Here is a 23,792-nt window from a genome sequence, read left to right on the forward strand (position 1 = left end):
TTCTCATTCCTAGATCTGAGTTGTTTGATGTGACATTCATAATTTGTCAAATTAGAGAAAAATATCTAAATGTGCATAAATATATATTAATCCAGTGAGAAGATGAGCAGGAGTCTATAGTCGATCATAAAAAAGATTCCGTATTCTGTGCCTTATATAATGGTGGCAGGGCCTCTTTAAGGAACATCAGGACTTAAAAGTACAATGAACATAACTCTGTGCAGAGACAGGAGACATCTGTAGACTAGGCAGAATAAAACTGGCAAACAGTTCATGCACATCTGCATTCTTTTCTCTTTTCTTGCCTGGTCAGACATCACTAGTTAGTCCCTTCCTAGTACAGACAGACATTAGCAATGAGTCATGAAAACTTACCTTCTAAGGCATGAACACTCTTGTCAGACACTATCAATTACTTAGGGGTATCAAATAAGATTTTTAAAGTAAAATAATTCTGTGTAAAGAGTTCTGCTTCTTTCTCAAATTAGAATTTTTAGATGATTCTTCTTATATAATGATTCCTACATAATGGCCTTTCTGCACCTGAACTCCCCCCTTTTTTTCTTTTCTTCTTTACTTATAAGTGGGTCTAGAAGTAGAAATCTGTAGGAATTAATGAAAATAAACTATGAGCTGTCTACCAGGATCAGTGTCAAACTCACCATAGGGGCTGGAAGGGCTTGCTTGTTTCCTTCCTTCATTCCTTTGTTCCTTCCTTCCCTCCCTCCTCCTTTCTTTTTAAAATATTTATTTATTTGTATTTTATATGTATTGAGTATTTTGCCTGCATATATGTATGTGTACCATATGTGTGCCAAGCTTGAGGTTTTCTTTTAAAATTTCATCCTCTACCAGTATTTATGGCATTTAAGAAAAATGAAGCTGGGCAGGGTCGTGCAGACCTGTAATCCCAGCACTCAGGGAAGTAGAGGCAGGTGGATCTCTGTGAGTTTGAGGCCTGCCTGGTCTACAAAGCAAGTCCAGAACAGCCAGGGCTGTACAGAGTAACGGCTATGCAGAGAAACACCCATTTCAAAAAAACCAAAAAGATACTCTTATTTTCTCCCTTTCTCTCAGTCTCCCACCAGCCTTCCCTCTTTCCCTTCCCTTCCTCCTGCCTCCCTATCTTCCCCTAGCTCGTGCGTAAGACTGCCTAATTTGGGCAAATTACAGCAGATAGCAACTTGACTATTTTTTTTCTTGACTTCACAATACACTAGCGACTAAAGAGCTTTATAGCAATTTCTCATTTAATCTTCAGAATCAAGATTAAACTTTATCATAATCAAAATGCATAGATTTGATAATTCATTTTCTTCACACCTTTCAAGGTCTAATCTCTTACTAAAAAGAGATCAACACATCCTAAAGATAATTAAGCCCCTGTCCTTGAGAAGCAGTTTCAGGCAGCACCTCCATAACACACCTCCTAGTATGTAAGGAAAGTGAAAAATAACTACTTCTTTTCATGAGAAGAAAATTTTCTATATCCAAAAGGCCTATAACTTATATTTAACTAAGGCCTCCTCTGAAAGATGCAATCAGTTTACATCACATACAGAAAAAAAAAGTTTTCAATTTCATAAAAAAATATGAAATGTAGTATTTATCTTTCAGTTTCCCCTAGCTTATGGACACCTATCATTTTTAGCTATAAATTACTTTCAAGAAACAGTTCAAGGTTGTTTAACAGATAGCTCTATATTTAGACTGTGAACAAAGAAAGAGCCTGGGGTAGGAGTTTTCAAGTTTTTTTCATCTATGAGTATGAATTCAAAGTGCTCTAAAATAAAGTTTTTGGTCCTGTCTCTATGATTTGACTCAGTAGTTATTATGGCTTGAATTTCCCCTCTCAATACTAATGTTGAAATTTAGTTGTTATCATGATTACGTCATGATGGTTCTGCTCTCATGCAAGAATTAGTACTATCATTGTGGAGATGCATTAGTTATCAAGCAAAATGTTTTGCTATGTGAAGCTCACTTTTGTCCCATATTCTCTCCAATATAGGTTTGATTGCCCTCCTACCATGGCTTAGTGTAGTACAAAGGACCTGAACAGATTCCAGTGCCATGCTTGTAGACTGTCGGCTTCTACAAGTATGAACCATATAAATTTCTATTATTTATAATTTATTCATATGTCATAAGAAAATAGTAGGTTTTATGTGTGGCCTGGCAATCTATATTTTCCATAAGCTTTCAATTCGTACTGATGTCCTTGGTCCTCAGACCATCTTTGTGTAGTGAAAGCCTAGAAAACAAACTGCATGTTGGGGAATAGTTTGTCTATGAGAGTTAGAGTTACAGTTGACACTTTTTGTCCAGGCGGCCCATCTTGCATTTCATTCACAAACATAACTCAGAATTATTGTTAAATTATAAAGCCACAGTACATGTTCCTTACTTCCTCTGGCTCTTATAAAAACAAACAAATAAAAACCACCAAGGTTACTATACATTATCTTTCATTTTGCAGAAAAAAAAAGAATAGAAAAATTATAAAGCTTGACTGTGATCACAAGTTAGTTTCAGAACCTGAATTCGGGCCACATATGTTTTATTCTAAAACATGATTTTAATTTACATTAAAAATACATGGCTATTTATGCTCAGCATGGTATTCAGAGGCTTCCACCTACCATTCTCATTATTAACTTTGCCCTTACACTTACAGGCAAAAACAAAGTTTCAAAAAGGCAGTGCTAGAAGAATCAAATTTGTCTGATTCTACACAAGTTTTTCAGGAGCAAGATGAAAACAAAAGATGAGAAAAAAACATGACCAAAATTTATTCAGTGGAAAGCCTAGCCTCTCATTCATTTCAAAAAAGCAAATCGAAAACCTTCTGTTCTTTATGGGACATCACAAGTCACTTGATTGATAGTACTCCATGCCAAGAATCAAAGACTATCAAGTCAGCAATAAAGGTACCCTACCTTGGGAGATGTAAAAATACATTTGAGTTTACGTGGTACTCTTTCATGGGCCATTTCAGTCCATTCTGAAAACATATCATCACGGTAACCCAAGGAAACATCCATGGAAACTTCTGCATTTTCTCCTGCAAGAGAAAAGATGCACAATTCAGAAATAATTTGGGGAAATATAGATTGGAAATATTTCAAAATTTTCACAGGCTCTGCCATGGAATCCAAAAAAACACAAGAGATATTATTATCAAACTCCAAACCTGAAGACTGAAGTTACAGGACTAAAGTCTAATATGGATGTTGGAGCTCCTCCTATGACTACTCTGCTAGTCAAAAACTTCCATGTAAACTTTAGCAGAGATGAGAAGTTTATTCTCTCTGAGGCAGCTCAGTTGCTAAGAATCTGAATCATGATTAGAACTTATCCTTCTGTAACGTGGACCACTGGTCTAAAATACACCTATAAGGGCCACATGGAAGTTGCTGTATAACATATTTCTACAAAGGTACCTTAGATACTTGATTATACTTGATATTACCCTTGATATTTGCTTGTTGTTTGCTTTTCTCTCACTTCTCTGCTTTAGTTTTGAAATGTTTTGACGTTATCTCACAAGAGGCTTTGTCCTCAGTGTTGAAATAGTAAAACCCTTAAGTAGGTTTAGCAGATTTTTATTAGATCACTGTGGTCTCCACCTTCAAAGAAGTGAATCATTTTCCACCAGAATAGGTTGCCATAGAGAAGGTCTGAGCTCTCTTCAGTCTCTGTTTCCTATCGTAAGGAGTGATTGCTCTCTCTCTTATTTACTCCCATTATAACATTCAACATGTTGCTATGTACCTAGGAGGCCATTACTAGAGACTGAATATTTAGTCATGGCTTGTCAGCCCCCCAGATTGTATATTAAATAAACTTCTTTCTTCACTTGTAACATAACAGAAAAATAACTTAGACATTTGAATTCCTTCAGTGCTAACCTCCAGGAAGTATCCATCAAAAAACTACCAAAAAGTCTATAACCTATTTCTCTGAAACTAAAAAGTTCCTCTTCATAATGTGTAAAATTAATGCTTTAAAAAGAAAAAACTTATAGATGGATAGTGAGTATAGGTAGATGTACATAAACTTCCACATCAACCGAGACTCTACTAGGGTTAATTTACCACTTTGCCTATATAATATGGCTAATATCTACTTATAAGTGAGTATATACCATAGGTGTCTCTCTGCTTCTGGGATATCTCACTCAGAATGATCTTTCCTTGTTTTATTCATTTGCCTGCAAATTTCATGTTTTCCTTGTTTTTAATAGCTGAGTAGTATTATATTGTGTAAATGTACCATAATTTCTGTATCCATTCTTTGGCTGAGGGACAGCTAGGTTGTCTCAGTGCTTATGAAGAAGAACTGGTCTGTACTCCCAATGGTAAATTTAATAGTAAAAATATCCTCTTTCACTTGTAACACTAACATTAGAACTAAGACTTTCAGAACCCTTGCTCAGATGTAGCCCGTGGTAGCTCAGTAACCAATTGGTTTCCCATAGGTTACTGGGAACAGGGACTATTTCTGACAGGAACTCAGTGGCAGGCTCTTTGACCTCTCACCCACCAAGGAAGGTAGCAGTCCTGCTAGGCCACAGAGGAGGACTTTGCAGCCAGTCCTGAAGATACCTGACAAAACAGGGTCAGATGAAAGGGGAAGAGGTCCTCCCCAATCAGTGGACTTGGAAAGGGGCATGGAGGAGATGAGGGAGAGAGGGTGGGATTGGGAGGGAATGAGGGAACAGGATACAGCTGGGATACAGAAGTTACTAAAATGTAACAAGAAAGAAAGAAAGAAAGAAAGAAAGAAAGAAAGAAAGAAAGAAAGAAAGAAAGAAAGAAAGAACGAACTAGGACTTTCAGTAATATTGAAGCAACACTTGGATAATCACTAGACTTAAGAGCACAAATGTAAAAAAATAGAAGTTATTAACTCCCTTTGAATACAATAGTAGCTCACATATTGTTCTCCTTGGAAGACTATTCTCCTTGGAAGCATACGCATGTCTTACACATGGACACGGTAAACTTAGTTTGGGCCTCACCTTATTAAAGAGTTCCACTCTGTGTCGCTCTCTTTACCTCTTCCCTCTTTAAAGGACTTGATTCTAGAGGACAGGAAATGTGCACACCCAGAGCCTACCTATGACCCATTTTTGTCTTGTGCTATTCTGGAAATACTCTTGGACAGCTCTGATCTCTGATCTTCCTCTGGGGATTTCTATGATTTCCCCCAAATGGTTGTTTAGTTCCTCTAAACAACCATTTGGATGATTCCTCTAAACAACCATTTAGTTCCTCTAAACAACCATTTGGATGGTCAAGAATTATCAAAAGGCTGCCGTTTACAGAAAGGTCTGCACAACTAGAACTCAGAGTTTGAAATACTCTTGAACAATCAATGAGAATCCTTTCTGTGGGTAGGATGATGGGTAGGAGATTAAAAGTGGGCAAAGGGGCTTTCTGATCAGTCATATACTGGCACATAAGTTTGTGAAGTCCAAGACTCCCCAATTCAAAACTGGTATTCCAGCTCATTATCAAAGTAAATCTGTTATAATCAAAAAAGTAGATTATATTTACACATTTTATTGGTCAAATATATCACTGTGAAATACTTCTATAGTCAGTATGTCTTCAGGTATACCCCTACCCTGGGCCCCACAAAAAGCAGCAGTAGGTCTACTTAGAGCAGATATCTCTGGCAGATAGAAGACAAAACAGTTTTGATCCCTGGCCTGGCTCTAGCTTCCTCAGTTCTTCTAGTCTGCTGAAAATGTTCAAAAGAAAAGCAATAAAAAATTTACACACTATTAGTATACAATTACTCTATTTTAAATAAAAATAACCTCTGAGGCTTATTTAAATAATCTAGTTTAATTTTCAATCAACTCTGATATATAGACATTGATATCTCCTTTTGATTTATAAGTAAACTGAAGCTTTCAGATATTAAGTAACTTTGCATAAAGCTATATTTGTTGATATTAACATAAGGAAGATAATGAATCTGAAGTTGCCTTAAAAGAAAATCATAACTGAGCAACAACTCAGTGGCAAGTCCTGGGTTCAAGCCCTAGAACTGCCAGAGAGAAGGGGACAGGGAAGGAAGGAAGAAAGGGAGGGAGGGAGGGAGGGAGGGAGGGAGGAAGGAAGGAAGGAAGGAAGGAAGGAAGGAAGGAAGGAAGGGAAAGAAGGAAAACATATCAGTTTACCCATTTTTCAGCTTTGCTGTAAGAGTAATGACTAATTAATTTGCTTTACTATAAGTAATCTTTTTGCTATATACATCTTAAAACATCATATTGTATATATTAAATGTACTCAGAAATTTCTAAAGATCACTACTTGATTTGTATCACTTGAAGAAAATTGTCAAACTTGTCATAGAAAATGCTCCTAAGTTAGTCACAGACTACAACTTCCATATAAATGACCTCTGTCCCTGCTGGCCTAACTACTTTTATCAGATAAAACAGAATTAGAAAAACATCCAGCAGCAAAATTTAGCATGCTTCATGGAAGATCTACTCAACTCTGATCAAAGCTTTCTAATGTGTTTCTAGCAGGGGCAAGGATGGCTGAAAATCATCTCTGAAACCCTCTAACCCAAGCCTGGGGTCAAAAATACCTTTGTGTGGGAATTGCAGAGTAAACCAAAGAGTACCAAGTTGGAAACCTGGGGAATCAGTTGATGTGGTTCTGTCTGTCACTGCATGTGTAGTAAAGACAGATTAATGTAGGTGGTGTATGAGGCTGTCTAAGGAGAAAGCACTATGTGCTCCTTTGGTAGACAGTGGTACTAACAGACTGCCTGTATTAACAGACTGTCTTAATTTTGTTGTTGTTGTTGTTAAAAGAGAAAAGCCAGAAATTAAGAGGTTTTGTTGTTTTTGTTGTTATTTTAAAATAAGAGTCTGGTCAGAGTTGAGTACCTTTTCCATAAAGCATGCTTAATTTAACTGCCTTGGTGTCTTTTGAAGTCTGTTTTCTCTGACAAAATTGTAGGGAGAACAGAACTTGGGGTGATTTAGATGGAAGTTGAAGATTCTCCTCTTCCATTCACTAGTCATGTATTTCTGGGCAATTTATGCAATCTCTTTCCAAAAGAGAAAACATGGAAACACATTAAAATGTGATAAGGAAGCCATTGTTCTTTCCAAATATTGAAACACTTTTTTTTTTTTTTTTTTTTTTAGTAACATGATGACTAAAACTCCCTTCCTCAAAATCTCAGTGCAGGTGCTCTAATAGAGTACCAGGAAACCTCAGACAAAGCACATATTTTTCATGCTGGCCAACACATCACCCTTTTGCTTCTTCCCATCTTGCCAATAGGTCAAGTTCAAAATTCTCTAGCTGTTTACTATATTTACAGCCTGTTATTTTACCCATTATCTGCTTACTCCCTGTGTAGTTGAGGACAAGGGTATTATTTTTCCTATGTGTGAAGAAGAACTCAGAAAGTCCAAGTTCTCAAAATATTCCAGTGGCTAGTGTGTCCTGGCTGTTAGCCTCAGCATTTTTATATTTTTCCTTAGTATATGTGAAGTCCAGAAATACGGGAAGAATGGCTGTTCCAATAACCTTTTGGCTCCCTCACTGAAATCAACGCTATTTTTCCCAGGTTAGATGCTTTGGGTTCCTCTCCTGTTACAATAGAACTCTTCCTTTAGCTCATTTTATAACCACTAAACTAATCACATCATGAAAATTGCTTAGAACAGTGTATAAAGCATCAAGGATAGCAATTTCTGTCATTTTATTGGGGGAAGTGAATTCTCAAATCTACCTTTCATTCAATAAAATAGCAGGTGAGAAAAACATGGAACTTCCCTCCAAAACTATTCCAAACATGAAACACAAAACTCTAACAGGAGAGCACTAGGCAGAAGTCAGTAAAGCTGTGCTATTCTTTAATGAACTTCTCTTCTGCCTTTCAATGGAGTAGGAAATCTCATGGCTCCTGGGATACTCCTGACACCTTGCAGACATAATTAAGACTACATACCTGTTTTGAACTCCCTGTGAGAAGGGCAGGATGAACAAGGTTACAAATGACATTGGGAAAAGCTACCTATAAAGACACTGATTATATTAAGTCTATGGAATAAAGGAATACAGCATTAGTATAAAGTGTGCTTAGATCTGAAATCTATGGTTTTTGCTCTTATTCTAGACTGGCCCTTTAGTGTGGAAGCCTATCATTCCATTAGGTTGTGCAAACTTCATGTTTCTCAAACAAATTCAGAGACATATTTGGGTTGAAGAAAAATTAATTTCAGAATATAGGGAATATAGTACTATAGTTTGTTAGAATTACTACTTCCTTTATATTAAGGAGTGATACATGAAGAAATGTACAGGATTTTGTAAGAGCAGATATGGTCTGTGGGGGGTCATCACAGACAAAAAGATCTTAGAAATATCCATGTCCTTCCACACTAGGAAGGACATGAAATATAATGCCCTCAAGGGGCTGCATATTAGTTACATTACCCTATCCTGCTAAACAAATGAAAGTCAGAGGTGGGATGGTAATTCGTGGAAGTGGGTGAAAGTGCTAAAAAAAGGGGGGGGCTAGAGATGGGGCAAGAAGGCAGGGCCGGGAGGACTCTCATTCTGAGCCAGCAGCACAGCAGGATTGGCACAGTGACCAGCAATAAGAACAAGTGGGCATAAAACACAAGTGATTGTGTTTCACAGGTGAGAGGATACCCCATGGTGGGGGGTTCAATCAGTTTTAACTCACCCTGCTAAACCGCGGAAGAGATCCTGGTTCTGCCAGGCGCTTGGTCGGCAGCCCAGAGCTACACGCCACTGTGATCTGGTCACTGTCTCAGACTGAACTGTGGGCCCAGAACATCACAGACTGGATTTTCCAGTCGAGAGATAACCCCACGGAGCAGGAAACGATTGGGACAGACCTTAGGTCACCCAGACAACCTCTGGAAAAGACTCGGGTTCTGCAGACAACCCAGGAGCCAGCCCGGACCCAGAGCCAGGGACCCAGGCGCCTGCATAGAGCCCTGCCGGCACACCTGATTCGCTGCCTCAGATAGAACTGTGGGCACCAGGGCACCAGGGCACCAGGGCACCACAGACTGAGTTTCACTATCAGGTGCAAACCCAGAGGGAGTGAAACGGCTGGTCTGATCTCAAAGAACTCAGCTGAAACCCCCACCCCGAAAAGGTCTCAGGAAAATTATCCAGTTTAGGCAGATGCCCAGGCTCCCAAAGGCCAGAAAGGCAAAGCCACGGGCGGGTGTCTGTGCCTGTGGGTTCTACTCACCACCTCAGACAGAACAGCAATCCCCAAAGCAAAGAGTGGGTGTCTCTGGCAGGAGGAAACCCCCAGTGAGGGGGGGATCATTAGGTCTAATGCTCAGGACACCCATCACCAAAAGACTTTCTGGATTCACGCAGACGATAGGCTCTAGCTTTCTAATGCAGGCGGGAGCGCTGTGCTCAGCCACCATTATTGAGTTCCACTAGGGCACTGGGGCACACACAGTTGCATCCTCAGACCTACAAAAGCCAGAGAGCCATTACAGCAGCCCTCAGATACTGTGCCAAGGATCAACCAGTTATCCCTAGCTAGACTGACAAAACTGTGGGAATCCCTGGTCCTTCAAGAGGGCTGTACCCACAGCCTCTGGACCAGAGCAGTGCCTGCAGCCGCCATCCCAAACAGGGACACACAGCTTCTGGTCCAGAGTGAGGCACCTAGACTCCAGACCAGAGCGGCGCCCCAAGGCGCCAACTCAACCTAGGTGCACATTCTCCAGGCCCAGAGCAGAGCACTCAGCCTCTGTCTCAGGGACTTGCTGGGCGATCCTCTCACTTTCCCGGACATAACTGTGTACCCCAGGATAACAGACTGAGTTTCCCTGTTGAGAGAAAACCCCACAGCTAGGAAATCAGCAGGTTCTTCAAGAAGCTGGAAAACTGGAACAGCAGCAGCTCACTAAATTAATAATGAGAAACCCAGCAGTGGGGAAGCTGTCTTGAGAACTTCTATGGGTAAGAGGAGATCCCCCCCCCCCGCCTAACAAAGTCCACAGCTACTACTCAAGGCTATACACATGAGGTAAGCAGTGGTAATTCCTGAGAAACACTGGCCATACAGTGACCATAACCAAAAAGCAGAGGAGGACTCCTTCAGGAAAAATCATCTTCCGGCCAAGGGGATTCTTCCTACCTCAGGACTCCAGGAAGCACAGAAACTAACAGCCAACACCTAAAACAGCCCAGTGGGTAGAGGTCAGCATAAAAGCTCAACCAACAAAAGACAGAGCAATATGGCATCTCCAGAAACCAGCCATCCAGGGGCAAAGAGCAATGGACAATGCAGCATAATAGAAAATCAAGAAGATGCTTACATCTATGTTGATGAAGAGGATAATAGAGGAAACAAATACAATACGTAAAGAATTAGAGAAAGATAAAACAAACAGATCATTGCTATCTGTAAAGAAATGGAGGAAGTTAAAGACAAGCAGATTATGGCCATCCGTGAAGAAATACGGGAAGATGCAGCCAAACAGCTTGCGGCCTTCAGAGAAGAAATAATTAAATCACTGAAAGAAATAAAAGAAACAGAGTTGAAGGAACTAAAAGAAAAAGAGGAAAATACAAGCAGACAGGCGAAGGAAGTAAACAAAACAACTCGACCTGAAGATAGAACTGGAAAAATTAAAGAAAACACAAATGGAAGAAAAAATGGACAGGAAGAATTTAGGGAAGAAAACAGGAACTACAGAGGTAACCATAACCAACAGACTACAAGAGATGGAAGAAAGAATCTCAGAGGTAGAAGATACAATGGAAGAAATCGATGTATCTGTCAAAGAAAATGTTAAATCCAAAAAATTCCTGACACAGACTGTCCAAGAAATCCAAGACAATATGAAAAGACAAAACCGAAGAATAATAATACCTATTATTATTAGGTATTACTAATACCTAATAATAAGAAGAAGACTCCCTTCTCCAAGGCCCAGAAAATATTTTCAACAAAATCATTGAAGAAAATTTTCCCAAGTTAAAGGAGAAGCCAATAAGAAGACATGAGGCCTACAGAACACCCAAAAAATTTGACCAGAAAAGAAAATCCTCCCGCCACATAATAATAAAAACAGTAGGTATACAGAACAAAGAAAAAATACTAAAAGCTGCAAGGGAAAAAGGCCAAGTAACATATAATGGCAAACCCATTAGAATCACACCTGACTTTTCAACAGAGACTACGAAAGCCAAAAGGGCCTGGACAGATATCATGCAAACCCTAAGAGAACACAGATGTCAGCCAAGGCTACTATACCCTGCAAAACTCTCAGTCCTCATAGACGGAGAAAATAAGATATTCAATGACAAAAACAAATTTCAACGATACCTACACACAAATCCAGCATTACAGAAGACACTGGAAGGGAAAATACAACCCAAAAAAATTAGCTTCTGTCAAGAAAAAACAGGAAATAATTAACCTTACTACAGTAAAACAAAAAGCAACCAAGCACACAACCTTATGACCACAGCCAACATCAAAATCAAAGGATCTAACAGCCACTGGTCATTAATCTCTCTCAACATCAATGGACTCAACTCTCCAGTAAAAAGACACAGATTAACAGAATGGATACGTAAACAAAAAAAGCAATCTGTTGCATACAAGAAACACACCTAAGGCACAAAGATAGACATTATCTGAGGGTAAAAGGTTGGAAGACGACGTTCCAAGCAAATGGACCCAAGAAACAAGCAGGAGTAGTCATTCTAATAGCTGATAAAATAGCCTTTCAACCAAAATTAATAAAAAGAGATGGGGAAGGACACTTCATACTCATCAAGGGAAAATTCCACCAAGAAGACATCACAATCCTGAACATCTAGGCCCAAATACAAGAGCACCCACATTTGTAAAAGAAGCATTGATAAAATTTTAACCACATATAGATCCCCACACATTAATAGTGGGAGACTTCAACACCCCACTCTCAACAAAGGACAGGTGAACTAAACAGAAATTAAACAAAGAAACAAAAACTCTGACAGAGGTCATGAATCAAATGGACCTCACAGACATTTACAGAACTTTACACCCAAACACAAAAGAATTTACCTTCTCAGCATCTCCAAAATAGACCATATAGTTGGTCACAAAGCAAGCCTCAACAGATACAAGAAGATTGCAATAATCTCTTGTATCTTGTCTGATCACCATGGAATAAAGCTGTACTTCAACCACAATAGAAAAAGCAAAAAGCCTACACACACATGGAAACTGAAAGTTGTTACTAAATGACAGCTGGGTCAGGGAAAAAATAAAAAAAGAAATTAAAGTCTTCCTAGAACTCAATGAAAATGAAGACACAACATACCCAAACCTGTGGGACACAACGAAAGCAGTGGTAAGAGGAAAGTGCATAGCACTAAGTGCCTTCAAGAAGAAATTCGAGACAGCTCATTCAAGCAACTTAATGGCCCACTTAAAAACCCTAGAAAAAGAAGAAGCAGACACACCAAAAAGGAGTAGACGGCTGGAAATAATCAAACTCAGGGCTAAAATCAATCAATTAGAAACAAATAAAACAATTGAAAGAATCAATGAAACCAAGAGCTGGTTCTTTGTGAAAATCAACAAGAACCCTTAGCCAAGCTAACTAAAAGGCAGAGAGACACCACCCAAATCAACAAAATCAGAAATGAAAAGGGGAACATAACTACAGACACTGAGGAAATCCAAACAATCATTAGTCCATATGCCACAAAATTTGAAAATCTAAATGAAATGGACAATTTTCTTGATCGATTTGACTTACCAAAGCTGATTCAGGACCAGGTAAATCAATTTAATAGTCCTATATCCCCCAAAGAAATAGAAGCAGTAATGGAAAGTCTCCCATCCAAAAAAAGCCCAGGAACAGATGGCTTCAGGGGAGAATTCTACCAGACCTTCAAAGAAGAGCTAACAACGATTCTCTTCAAAATATTCCACAAAATAGAAACAGAAGGAACATTACCAAACTCATTCTATGAAGCCACAGTCACCTTGGTACCTAAACCTCACAAAGACTCAACAAAGAAAGAGAATTTCAGGCCAATCTCCCTTATGAACATTGATGCAAAAATACTTAACAAAATACTTGCAAACCGAATCCAAGAACACATCAAAGATATTATCCATTATGACCAAGTAGGCTTCATCCCAGGTATGCAGGGGTGGTTCAATATATGGAAATCCATCAATGTGATCCACCATATTAACAAACTCAAAGAAAAAAAAAACACATGATAATCTCCCTAGATGCTGAAAAAGCATTTGACAAAATCCAACATCCAATCATGTTTAAAGTACTGGAGGGATCAGAGATACAAGGCACATATATAAACATAGTAAAGGCGATATACAGCAAGCCTATAGCCAACATCAAACTGAATGGAGAGAAACTTAAAGCAATCCCACTGAAAACAGGGACAAGACAAGGCTGCCCACTCTCTACATATCTCTTCAACATAGTGCTGGAAGTCCTTGCTAGAGCAATAAAACAGTTGAAGGAGATCAAGGGGATATAGATGGGAAAGGAAGAAGTCAAATTATCACTATTTGAAAATGATATGATAGTATACATGAGTGACCCCAAAAACTTTAACAGAGAACTCCCACAGCTGATAAACACCTTCAGCAAAGTGGCCGGATACAAAATTAACTCAAAAAAATCAGTAGCACTCCTGTATACAAAAGACAAAAGGGCTGACAAAGAAATTAGAGAAACAACACCATTCACAATAGCCACAAATGACATAAAGTACCTTGGTGTAACCCTAACCAAGCAAGTCAAAGACTTGTATGAAAAAAATTTCAAGTCTCTGAAGAAAGAATTAGAGGAAGATATGAGAAGATAGAAAAATCTCCCATGCTCATGGCTTGGCAGGATTAACATAGTGAAAATGGCCATCTTACCAAAAGCAATCTACAGATTTAATGCAATTCCAATCAAATAGCCAACACAATTCTTTACAGACCTGGAAAGAAAAATTCTCAACTTCATATGGAATGACAAGAAACCGAGAATTGCTAAAACAATCCTCTACAATAAAAGATCTTCTGGAGGTATCTCCATCCCTGATCTCAAGCTGTACTATAGAGCAACACTTATAAAAACTGCATGGTACTGGCATAGAAACAGAATGGTGCATCAATGGAATTGAACAGAGGACCCAGAAATAAACCCACACACTATGCACACCTGATTTTTGACAAAGATGCCAAAACCATACAATGGAAAAAAGGTAGCATCTTCAACAAATGGTGCTGGTCCAACTGGATGTCTACATGTAGAAAAATGAAAATAGATCCATACTTATCACCCTGCACAAAACTGAAGTCCAAGTGGATCAAAGACCTCAACATAAAACCAGACACATTAAATCGGCTAGAAAAAAAAGTGGGGAATACCCTAGAACTCATTGGTACAGGAAAGAACTTCCTGAACAGAACACCAACAGCAGAGGCTCTAAGAGCAACAATCAATAAATGGGACCTCATGAAATCGAAAAGCAAAGGACACCGTCATCAAAACAAAGCGACTGCCTACAGAATGGGAAAGAATCTTCACCAACCCTTTATCTGACAGAGGACTCATATCCAGTATATATAAAGAACTAAACAAGCTGAAAAGCAGTAAACCAAGTAATCCAATTAAAAAATGGGGAACAGAGCTAAAGAGAGAATTCTCTGTAGAGGAATATCGAATGGCAGAGAAGCACTTAAAGAAATGCTCAACCTCATTAGCCATTAGGGAAATGCAAATCAAAACAACCCTGAGATTTCACCTTACACCCATTAGAATGGCCAAGATCAAAAACTCAAGGGACAACACATGCTGGAGAGGTTGTGGAGAAAGGGGAACCCTTCTCCATTGCTGGTGGGAATGTAAACTTGTACAACCACTCTGGAAATCAATCTGGCGCTTTCTCAGACAACTAGGAATAGCGCTTCCTCAAGATCTAGCCATACCACTCCTAGGCATATACCCAAAAGAGGCTCAAGTACAGAAAAAGGACATTTTCTCAACCATGTTTGTAGCAGCTTTATTTGTAATAGCCAGAAGCTGGAAACATCCCAGATGCCCCTCAATTGAAGAATGGATGCAGAAATTGTGGTACATCTATACAATGGAGTATTACTCGGCAATGAAAAATAAGGAAATCATGAAATTTGCAGGTAAATGGTAGGACCTGGAAAGGATCATCCTGAGTGAGTTGCCCCAGAAGCAAAAAGACACACATGGTATGTACTCACTCATATAAGCATACAACATAGAATAAACCCACTAAAATCTGTACATCTAAACAAACTAAGCAAAAGAGAGGACCCTAACTAAAATGTTCAATCCCCATCCTGAAAGGCAAAGAGGATGGACATCAGAAGAAAAAGAAATAGGAAACAATCTCGGAACCTGCTACAGAGGGCCTCTGAAAGTCAGAAGAAAACAGGAAACAACCTTGGAACCTGCCACAGAGGGCCTCTGAAAGCCTCTGCAGTATAGACTGTCAAAGCAGATGCCGAGCTTGATGGACAACTGATGGGCAGAGTGAATGGAATTTTTTTTTTTTTAGTTTCAAATTTCTTTTTTTTTTTTTTTATTAATTACACTTTATTCATTTTGTATCCCCCCATAAGCCCCACCCTCCTCCCCTGCCGATCCCACCCTCCCTCCCCTTTCTGCATGCATGCCACTCCCCAAGTCCACTGATAGGGGAGGTTCTCCTCTTCTTTCTGATCTTAGTCTATTAGTTCTCATCAAAAGTGGCTGCATTGTCCTCTACCGTGGCCTGGTAAGGCTGCTCCCCCCTCAGGGGGAAGTGATCAATGAGCAGGCCCATCAGATTATGTCAGAGGCAGTCCCTCTTCCCATTACTATGTAACCCACTTGGACACTGAACTGCCATGGGCTACACCTGTGCAGGGGTTCCAAGTCATCTCCACGAATAGTCCTTGGTTGGTGTATGAGTCTCTGGGAAGTTCCCTGTGTTCAAATTATCTTGTTCTGTTGCTCTCCTTGTGGAGTTCCCGTCCCCTCCAGTTCTTACTATTTCCCACTTCTTACATAAAATTCCATTCACTCTGCCCATCAGTTGGCCATCAGGCTCAGCATCTGCTTTGACAGTCTATACTGCAGAAGCTTTCAGAGGCCCTCTGTGGCAGGTTTCAAGGTTGTTTCCTGTTTTCTTCTGGCTTTCAGAGGCCCTCTGTAGCAGGTTCCGAGGTTGTTTCCTATTTTCGTTTTCTTCTGATGTCCATCCTCTTTGCCTTTCAGAATTTTATGTAAGAAGTGGGAAATAGTAAGAGCTGGAGGGGACGGGAACTCCACAAGGAGAGCAACAGAACAAGAAAATTTGAACACAGAGAACTTCCCAGAGACTCATACTCCAACCAAGGACTATTCGTGGAGATAACCTAGAACCCCTGCACAGATGTAGCCCATGGAAGTTCAGTGTCCAGTGGGTTACATAGTAATGGGAAGAGGGACTGCCTCTGACATAATCTGATTGACCTGCTCGTTGATCACCTTCCCCTGAAGGGGGAGCAGCCTTACCAGGCCACAGTAGAGGACAATGCAGCCACTTTTGATGAGAACTGATAGAAAGGAGAGGAGAACCTCCCCTATCAGTGGACTTGGAGAGTGGCATGCATGCAGAAATGGGAGGGAATGTGAGATAGGGAGGGGAGGTGGGAGAGGCTTATGGGGGATACAAAATGAATAAAGTGTAATTAATAAAAAATTAAAAAAAAGGGGGGGGTAAATATACTCCAGTAACCAAAAACAAACAAACAAAGAAAAAACCTGGTGACTGACAAAAGCTTGGCTCCTGCATGTGCGTGATGTGAGCAATAGTGATAGAAGAAGTCATCTGAATGCTTCTCACGCTTTATTGTTCAAAACTAGTACTATACAGCCAGATAGTATAAAGACAAGAGCTGGATGTGCAATGGTGTTAGTATCTATCATATTTTCAATCTCCTGGCTAGAAAACCTTAAATAAAGAACAACTTTCCACTCACTAGCATAGATACATAGGGCCTGCTCTTACAGATCTTGCATATATGACATACATTATGACATACATATAGAATACACTTAAAAATATGTTTCCTTTTCATCCAGCTCCAGGATAGTTAGGCCATACTACTGACCAAGTAAGTGAAAAGAAAGGGGGAAGGCAAGTGATATTAGAAGAAATGAAGAATTATTATATGGTGTCAAAAGCTTTTATAACTTCTTAGAGAAACTTTGGTTTGCTTAGGTCCTTTCCCCGGGGAGAAAAATACTAAAAAGCTTTCACAACCCTCACTTGCATTCCCACATTGCCAATCACAAGTGGTTGTTTGGTAACTTCAAATGGAAGCAACTCAGACCAGCCTGCTGCCAGCCTCCAGTAGACATATAATCTGTGGTTATTTATGCCAGCACTCCTTCTCCAATCAAAAACTCCCTGACCTGGCTGGTATTTTCCTGATGCTTTCAGTTAAGAAAATAGCAAAACAAACCCTGTCTTATACCCATGGAGTGTCTGCCAAAACTGGACTTGGACTAGTTATAAATTTGGCCCTGCCTCTGTTATTAAGATGCCCTCAAGTGTTGGGTGTGAACTGCTATACAAATGAATAAGCATTTGTTTAACAAACCAGCCAACAGTTCTTTCTTTATACATCTCTTTCATCTTTCTCCATTTGGTCAAATATTTGGTCCACATATTGTGGAGAAGTATTTCCCTTTTTACATTCTGATGCATCATCTCCTAGCTGAAATTCAAAGTCTGCAAATGCAATATGACAAGGACAAAAGGATAAAACATGTCTGATGTCAAGTCCTCTACAAAGATACCACTTTTCAGAAAATATCTGTCTGTTATTGCAGTCAAGACAGCTACTACATGAATGCTGCACAACTGGAAACACTATTGGAACATCAGCTGTTTGTTGATTAATGAGTCTGAATTGGCACAGATTGCAATTTGTTCTGATTCATATCTTTCAGACTTATTACTCTTTTCAGCTCATCCTCATACTGCTACCACCTATGGCCTAGTTGAGATAGTTTTTCACACTGCAGCCAGAAAGGTAGTTTCTAAAATATGTTCAGTTGCCTATGTCTTTAATTCTAGCACTTGAGAAGCTACGCTAGGCAGATCTCTGTGAGTTGGAGACCATCATGGTCTACATAGCAAATTCTAAGCCAGCTGGAGCTATATAATGAGATATATAATGAGACATCTTCTGAAACAAAACAAAACAAAACATACTTGCCATGCCTTTATACTTGTCCTATGCCTTGTCCTCAGCCTAAAATGGAAACTCTATAAATGGCACAGTAAGCTATCATCTGGCTCTGTAGTATCCCAGGTGCATACCCATGATCCCTTCTCTTCTTCCATCCAGGCTATCCCTTCCTCTCCAACTTTGGCATATAAAAAGAGGTCATCTCTGGAGACAGGCTATCTGGGATCTCAGCCCACTTTGGCCACATGAGACCAATGCAATACTGGGCTAATATCTGAATTTCCCCAATTATGAAATGGGAATTATGGTAAGCTATGTTTCATAAGACCATAAGAAATAAATAAGGCAGTGAATGTAAAATACTTGACAGAAGACTCAGAATATGTGCGCTGCTATTTCAATGCTGTCATTTGAACACACTACACTAGAAGCTCCTGAGTGCCAGAGTCTATCTCAGTCCTGCTTACAGTTACTACAACATGTCTTAACACAAGATAATATTGATTACAAATTTACCAAGTTAAGCAATAGCCCCTTCCATCAATTATTCTTTTATAAATTTCATTTGCTATTATTGTGTGTATATAATACAGGAGGGTGTATAATGCCGTAGCACCTACATAGAAATCAGAAGACAACTTTATGAAGTCATTTCTCTTCTTCCACTATCAAGTGGATTCTTGAGACTGAACTCGGATTCTCAATCCTATGTCAAATATTCTTACACCTCAAATTTCCTGTCACTTTGTCATATTCTATACACCAACTGTGTTATTTTATTATAGTGACATTATACTTTCTCACCTGCCTGTCACCTACTTTTCTATCCCCAATCCTACCTCCATATATATTTATGCATACACAGGCATACATTCACATGCAGTACTTAGGAAAGGATGTTCCTCTAATTTGGTCTATAATTCCTGTGATGCTTTGGATTGTAATGACACCAAAGGCTCACAATTTTGGTTAGGTTCTACTCATCACTCTTACGTGGTCACAGTTAGTGGAGCTGTTTGGGAAGATTTAGGAGGTATAACCTTGCTGCAGGAAGTATGTCACTGATCACAGGTTTTGAGGTCTAAAAGCCATACGCCATTTGTAGTTCAAGATCTGAGTTCTCAGCTTCTGTTTCAGCTGTCATGACTGGTTGTTGCTGCCATGCTTCCCTCCTATGACAGATTCTTATCTCTATGGAACCCTAAGCCAAAAAAACCCCTCTTCTTTCTATAAGTTGTCTTCAACACTATTTTTAAATCACAGCTGTAAAATAAGTAATAAATATACCTGTTTTCTTTCTTTCTTTCTCTCTCTCTCTCTCTCTCTCTCTCTCTCTCTTTCCTTCTTTCTACTTTTATTTATTTACTTTTCATTAGTTTAAATCCAGGAAGGGTACAGCATCACATGGATTCTGTGTCCAATGGCCTTCGCAGGAAGGTTGCTTTGGAATTTGGCGTGAACCATGCCACTGTTTCCATGGGCATGAGTTGCTTTTCCCAGGTCACTCTGGTTTTGTTTGGTTTGCCTCTATAAGTCACTGTATTGCTTTTTGCTTTATACACATAAACACATCTCTTGCCTAAGTAGGATTCAGTTTCATCTCAGACATAAACACCTTCAATTTTAAGAAGAGCTGTGTGCTCTCTTTGGTTCTGGAGACCTCGTTTACAGCCAGCAAAAATGGGCTTGCACCACAGCCTTCCAGACATGTTTGCTGCTTAGAAGTCCTGTTTCCAGCAGGCCTCCACAGGCCCCAAGATGAATATACCTGTTTTCTGAGTCAGTAAGAAATAGTAACTTCTGAGGAAAGTAATTATTTCCCCTTCTCCTTTCTGGATAATAATATAGTAATAATGTATTAAAGTTCTGCCAGAAAGTGCCAGTGAGGTTAAAGGGAAAAATGAAAATATAATTCCAGAAGTTACAAACCAACAACCTCTTTGTCTTAATGCTGTTCTAAAGTTTTGTGTTTAAATGAAGCAATAAATTGGGTCTGCAACATTGTTCTTCAGCCCACAGGAATAAGATCATAGATTAAACTTCTAAGAGATTTAAGAGAAGAAAAACCATGCAACATTCTTCTAGGTACAGCAAGACATGATGATAATCTATTAAACCTGGCTTGCTAGGGCTGGAGGGAAATCCCTTGATGAGACAAAAATGTAACAGTTTTCATTGTCACTGAAGTGGGACAATGAACTTTTAGAACTTTCTTCTAAAAGTTGAATGCTATATGTACCACCCAAATTGATTTCTTTTACCTCAACCACATATTTCTAAGCATCTACTGGTTTCCATAAACAGTACTAGGGATAAAGATGCATAAAGCAGGCTTTTTCAAGAAAGTCGCCCCCAGGACATACCTAGCTGCTGACTACAAAATGCCAACATCTGTGATTCCTGGAAGAGACGAGGTACCCCAGTAGCTAGGGACACACAGTTCCAGCCCCATCCCCACCTCCATGGATGACTCCCGCGTCCAAGAGTCACACTAGGATTCCAGCACCTGGCACCTTCTCCCTACTTGAACACAAGTCCTGAGTTCCAGAAATGCAAGGCTCCAGCCTCCAGACCCCAGACTCCTTTCACCTCTCCGAGGACACTTCCTGAGTACCAGGCACAGGGTCCCAGCTTCCAGTGCACAGTTCTACCAGTTCCCCTGTGGCAACCGGCTGGACAATAGGAACATATAGGGTCCCGGTTCCAAGATTGTGGCACCCAGTAGAGTCTGAATACCAGGAGCATAGTGTCTGCAGGGTGACCAAGTGGCTGACTGTTGGTGTTTCCCTGGAGAAAGGAGGGGGCCTAGACAGCTCTCCCAGCTGCTCATGCCAAAGACATTTACTTAACTATGTTCATAGCAGCTTTACTTGTAATAGGCAGAATTTGGAAATAACCTAGATGTCCCTCTACCAAAGAATGGATAAAGTAACTTTACACAATGGAATACTACACAACTACTAAAAACAAGAATATCACCAAATTTTCAGGCAAATGGATAGAACTAGAAAAGGTCATCCTGAATGAGGAAACCTAGACCCAGAAAGACACACATTATATGTACTCACTTATAAGCAGATTTAAGTCATATAGTACAGGATAGACATACTAGAATTTACAGACCCAAAGAAGATAATTAATAAAGAGGACCCAAGTGAGGATGCTTAAATCTCACGTAGAAGGAGAAATAAAATAGAAAGCTGAAGTGGCTGAAGAGAGGGAACAAGGTAGGAGAGGGAGTGCAGAGAGAAATGAGAGTGGAGACTAGACCTAGAGAGACCAAGGGAGTGGAGGAGGGAGAAGAGGGCCTACTGAGTTCCAGAAATGCAAGGCTCCAGAATCCAGAGCCCAGACTCCTTCCACCTCCCAGAGGACACCTCCTGGATACCAGGCACAAGGTATCCTGCATAGGCAGGGGTATCTCTATCACAAGCCGGAGTAAGACAGGGTAAGCTTCTGGAAGAATATGGGGGTGACTCTAGCTGAAATTCCTAGTAACAGGGGTCATGGAGACTGAAGAGGATACCCTCTAACTAGACAGGACTACTAGTTGGAGGGAGGCAATTACCATCCCACTCACAAAAACCCAAAATATACCCTGTCTACAAGTTGTACAGGGATAAGGATAGAGCAAAGATTAAGGGAATGTCTAACAAATGCTTGGCCCAACCTGAGACCTACCCCATGGGAAAGAACTAATTCCTGACACTATTAACAATATTCTCCTTTGGTTGCAGATGGGAGCCTAACATAACTGTCCTCTGACAGGCTCCACCCAGCAGCGGATCTAAACAGATGCTGAGACTCACAGCCAAACATTGGGTGAAGTGTAGGGAATCTTGTGAAAAAGTGGGGAGAAGGAGGTGCCAGGAGCTACACAAAAAGACCAACAGAGCCAACTCCAGGCCCAGAGGGCCTTGCTGAGACTGTAGCACCAACCAAGGACCATGTATAGACTGGACCTGGACCCCCTACACAGGATGTGGCAGATAGGCAGTTCAGATTTCATGTGTTACTCCCTAGTAAGGGAAGCAGGAGGCTGTCTCTGACATGGACCGTTTTGCCTGCTTTCCTATCACTCCTCCCTGGTGGGGTTGCTTCACCAGGCCACAGGGGACCTGATTTAACTTAACGAGAAGGAGTGGGTTGGTAGGGGGGCTCCCCTTATCTGAGAAATAGGGGAGGTGGTATGGAGGAAGAGGGAGAGAGGGTGGGACCCGGAAAGTAGGGAAGGGGCTACGGCTGGGATATAAAGTGAATAAATTAATTAAAATTTTAAAAATGCTTAAGGCAAAATCATTGCCCTCAAATTGTTCACAATAAGTTGGGAAAATTGAGCACTTCAGTAGAAACAACCCTATGTATACAGGTAGCTCAAAGCATTTTAGCACAGTGGATTAAGCAATGGAGCACAGAATGTGACTTTCAGAGTCAGCTCATTCAAAGTGGTATCTATATACTAACCACAGGATGATAGTTGATGGGGTAGAAGCAACCGCAGATAAAGAAAGCTGTACATCTAAAAATCCATGTAAGCATTAAAAGAACACTGAATGGTCAGAGAAAGAAACTAATTCAATGTGGAGGGAATACAAGAGTGACTGGAAAGATAGAGGGCTAAGCAGCAGGAAGAGTCTGATGACTAAGGGTCCATGCTATACTGAATATCATGGTTTTCCACTTAGAAAGATATTGAAGCACTCTTAGCAGCTACATAAAAAGCAGTCCTAGATTAAGGAACATAGGATGCTGGTTAGAAAGCTCTATAGAGAGAAAAATCACAGCCCATTGTATTTCATAGCTCTCAGTTTATTTAATGTGATTGCATGCCACAAAAAACATCTAAAGAAAAATAATTTGTAAAGACTTGAACTCAATTATAGTAATTTCTTTTTCATAACAAATCTATAGAAAAATAGAACCATCCAAGTGGGCAAATACTGGAAAATGTAGTCACACTTTATCCTATCTGACCAAAATCAACATTTATGCCAAGAGAAGACAAACCTGACAACTGAGAGATAGAAGAACACAGTGGCTACCTTTTGCTTTTTCCCTGGGACAACTCATAATAGCTGATTTGTTGGTAAAAATCAGTCTCTCTTTCTCTCTCTCTATCTCTCTCTCTGGCAGTGCTTTATTCACACTGAATTTAAAAATAGACAATAGCAGTGCTCCCAGACTGACAGCTGCATTCTCATACAGTAACCAGGAAAGGAAAGAGATGGCTAATTTAACTCAACAACTTCCAAAACAAACAGTGCAAAAGAAGCCTAGGATAAAGAGAAAAAAAAAACAAAAAAACATGAAGGTCAGCTGTTCAAAGGTTGAAAGAACAGCAGGGTAGCTGTACTGCAATTCATCAGGCCTTCCCAAAGTCCATTGTGAACAACAAGTATTTTATCATTTTATCTGTCCACAGAACTTCAGGATAAAGCTCTAGCAGATGCACTTGCTATAGGGATCCAGGCAAGACCAGTCAGAAGGGTTGGGGCTTTCCCATTTGATTTTTTTTTTCCATGTGT

At 40.0% G+C, this 23,792-nt stretch overlaps 1 protein-coding gene and 1 pseudogene across 3 annotated transcripts in view; both read right to left on the reverse strand.

Moving 5' to 3' along the window:
• The window catches only part of Wls (Wnt ligand secretion mediator), a 133,370-nt gene that overhangs the window by 46,822 nt on the left and 62,756 nt on the right, over positions 1–23,792 (reverse strand). For all 3 annotated transcript variants that reach the window (XM_055614303.1, XM_055614304.1, XM_055614302.1), the window contains exon 3: positions 2,940–3,064. In XM_055614303.1, the coding sequence (XP_055470278.1) occupies positions 2,940–3,064 (125 nt within the window). The remainder of the gene's footprint in view (positions 1–2,939; positions 3,065–23,792) is intronic.
• LOC129682096 (60S ribosomal protein L35a-like) lies at positions 19,645–19,976 on the reverse strand (annotated as a pseudogene).

The sequence above is a fragment of the Psammomys obesus genome, unplaced genomic scaffold (assembly GCF_907164565.1).
Source record: "Psammomys obesus unplaced genomic scaffold, mPsaObe1.curated_primary_1811, whole genome shotgun sequence".
NCBI classification, from domain to species: domain Eukaryota; kingdom Metazoa; phylum Chordata; class Mammalia; order Rodentia; family Muridae; genus Psammomys; species Psammomys obesus.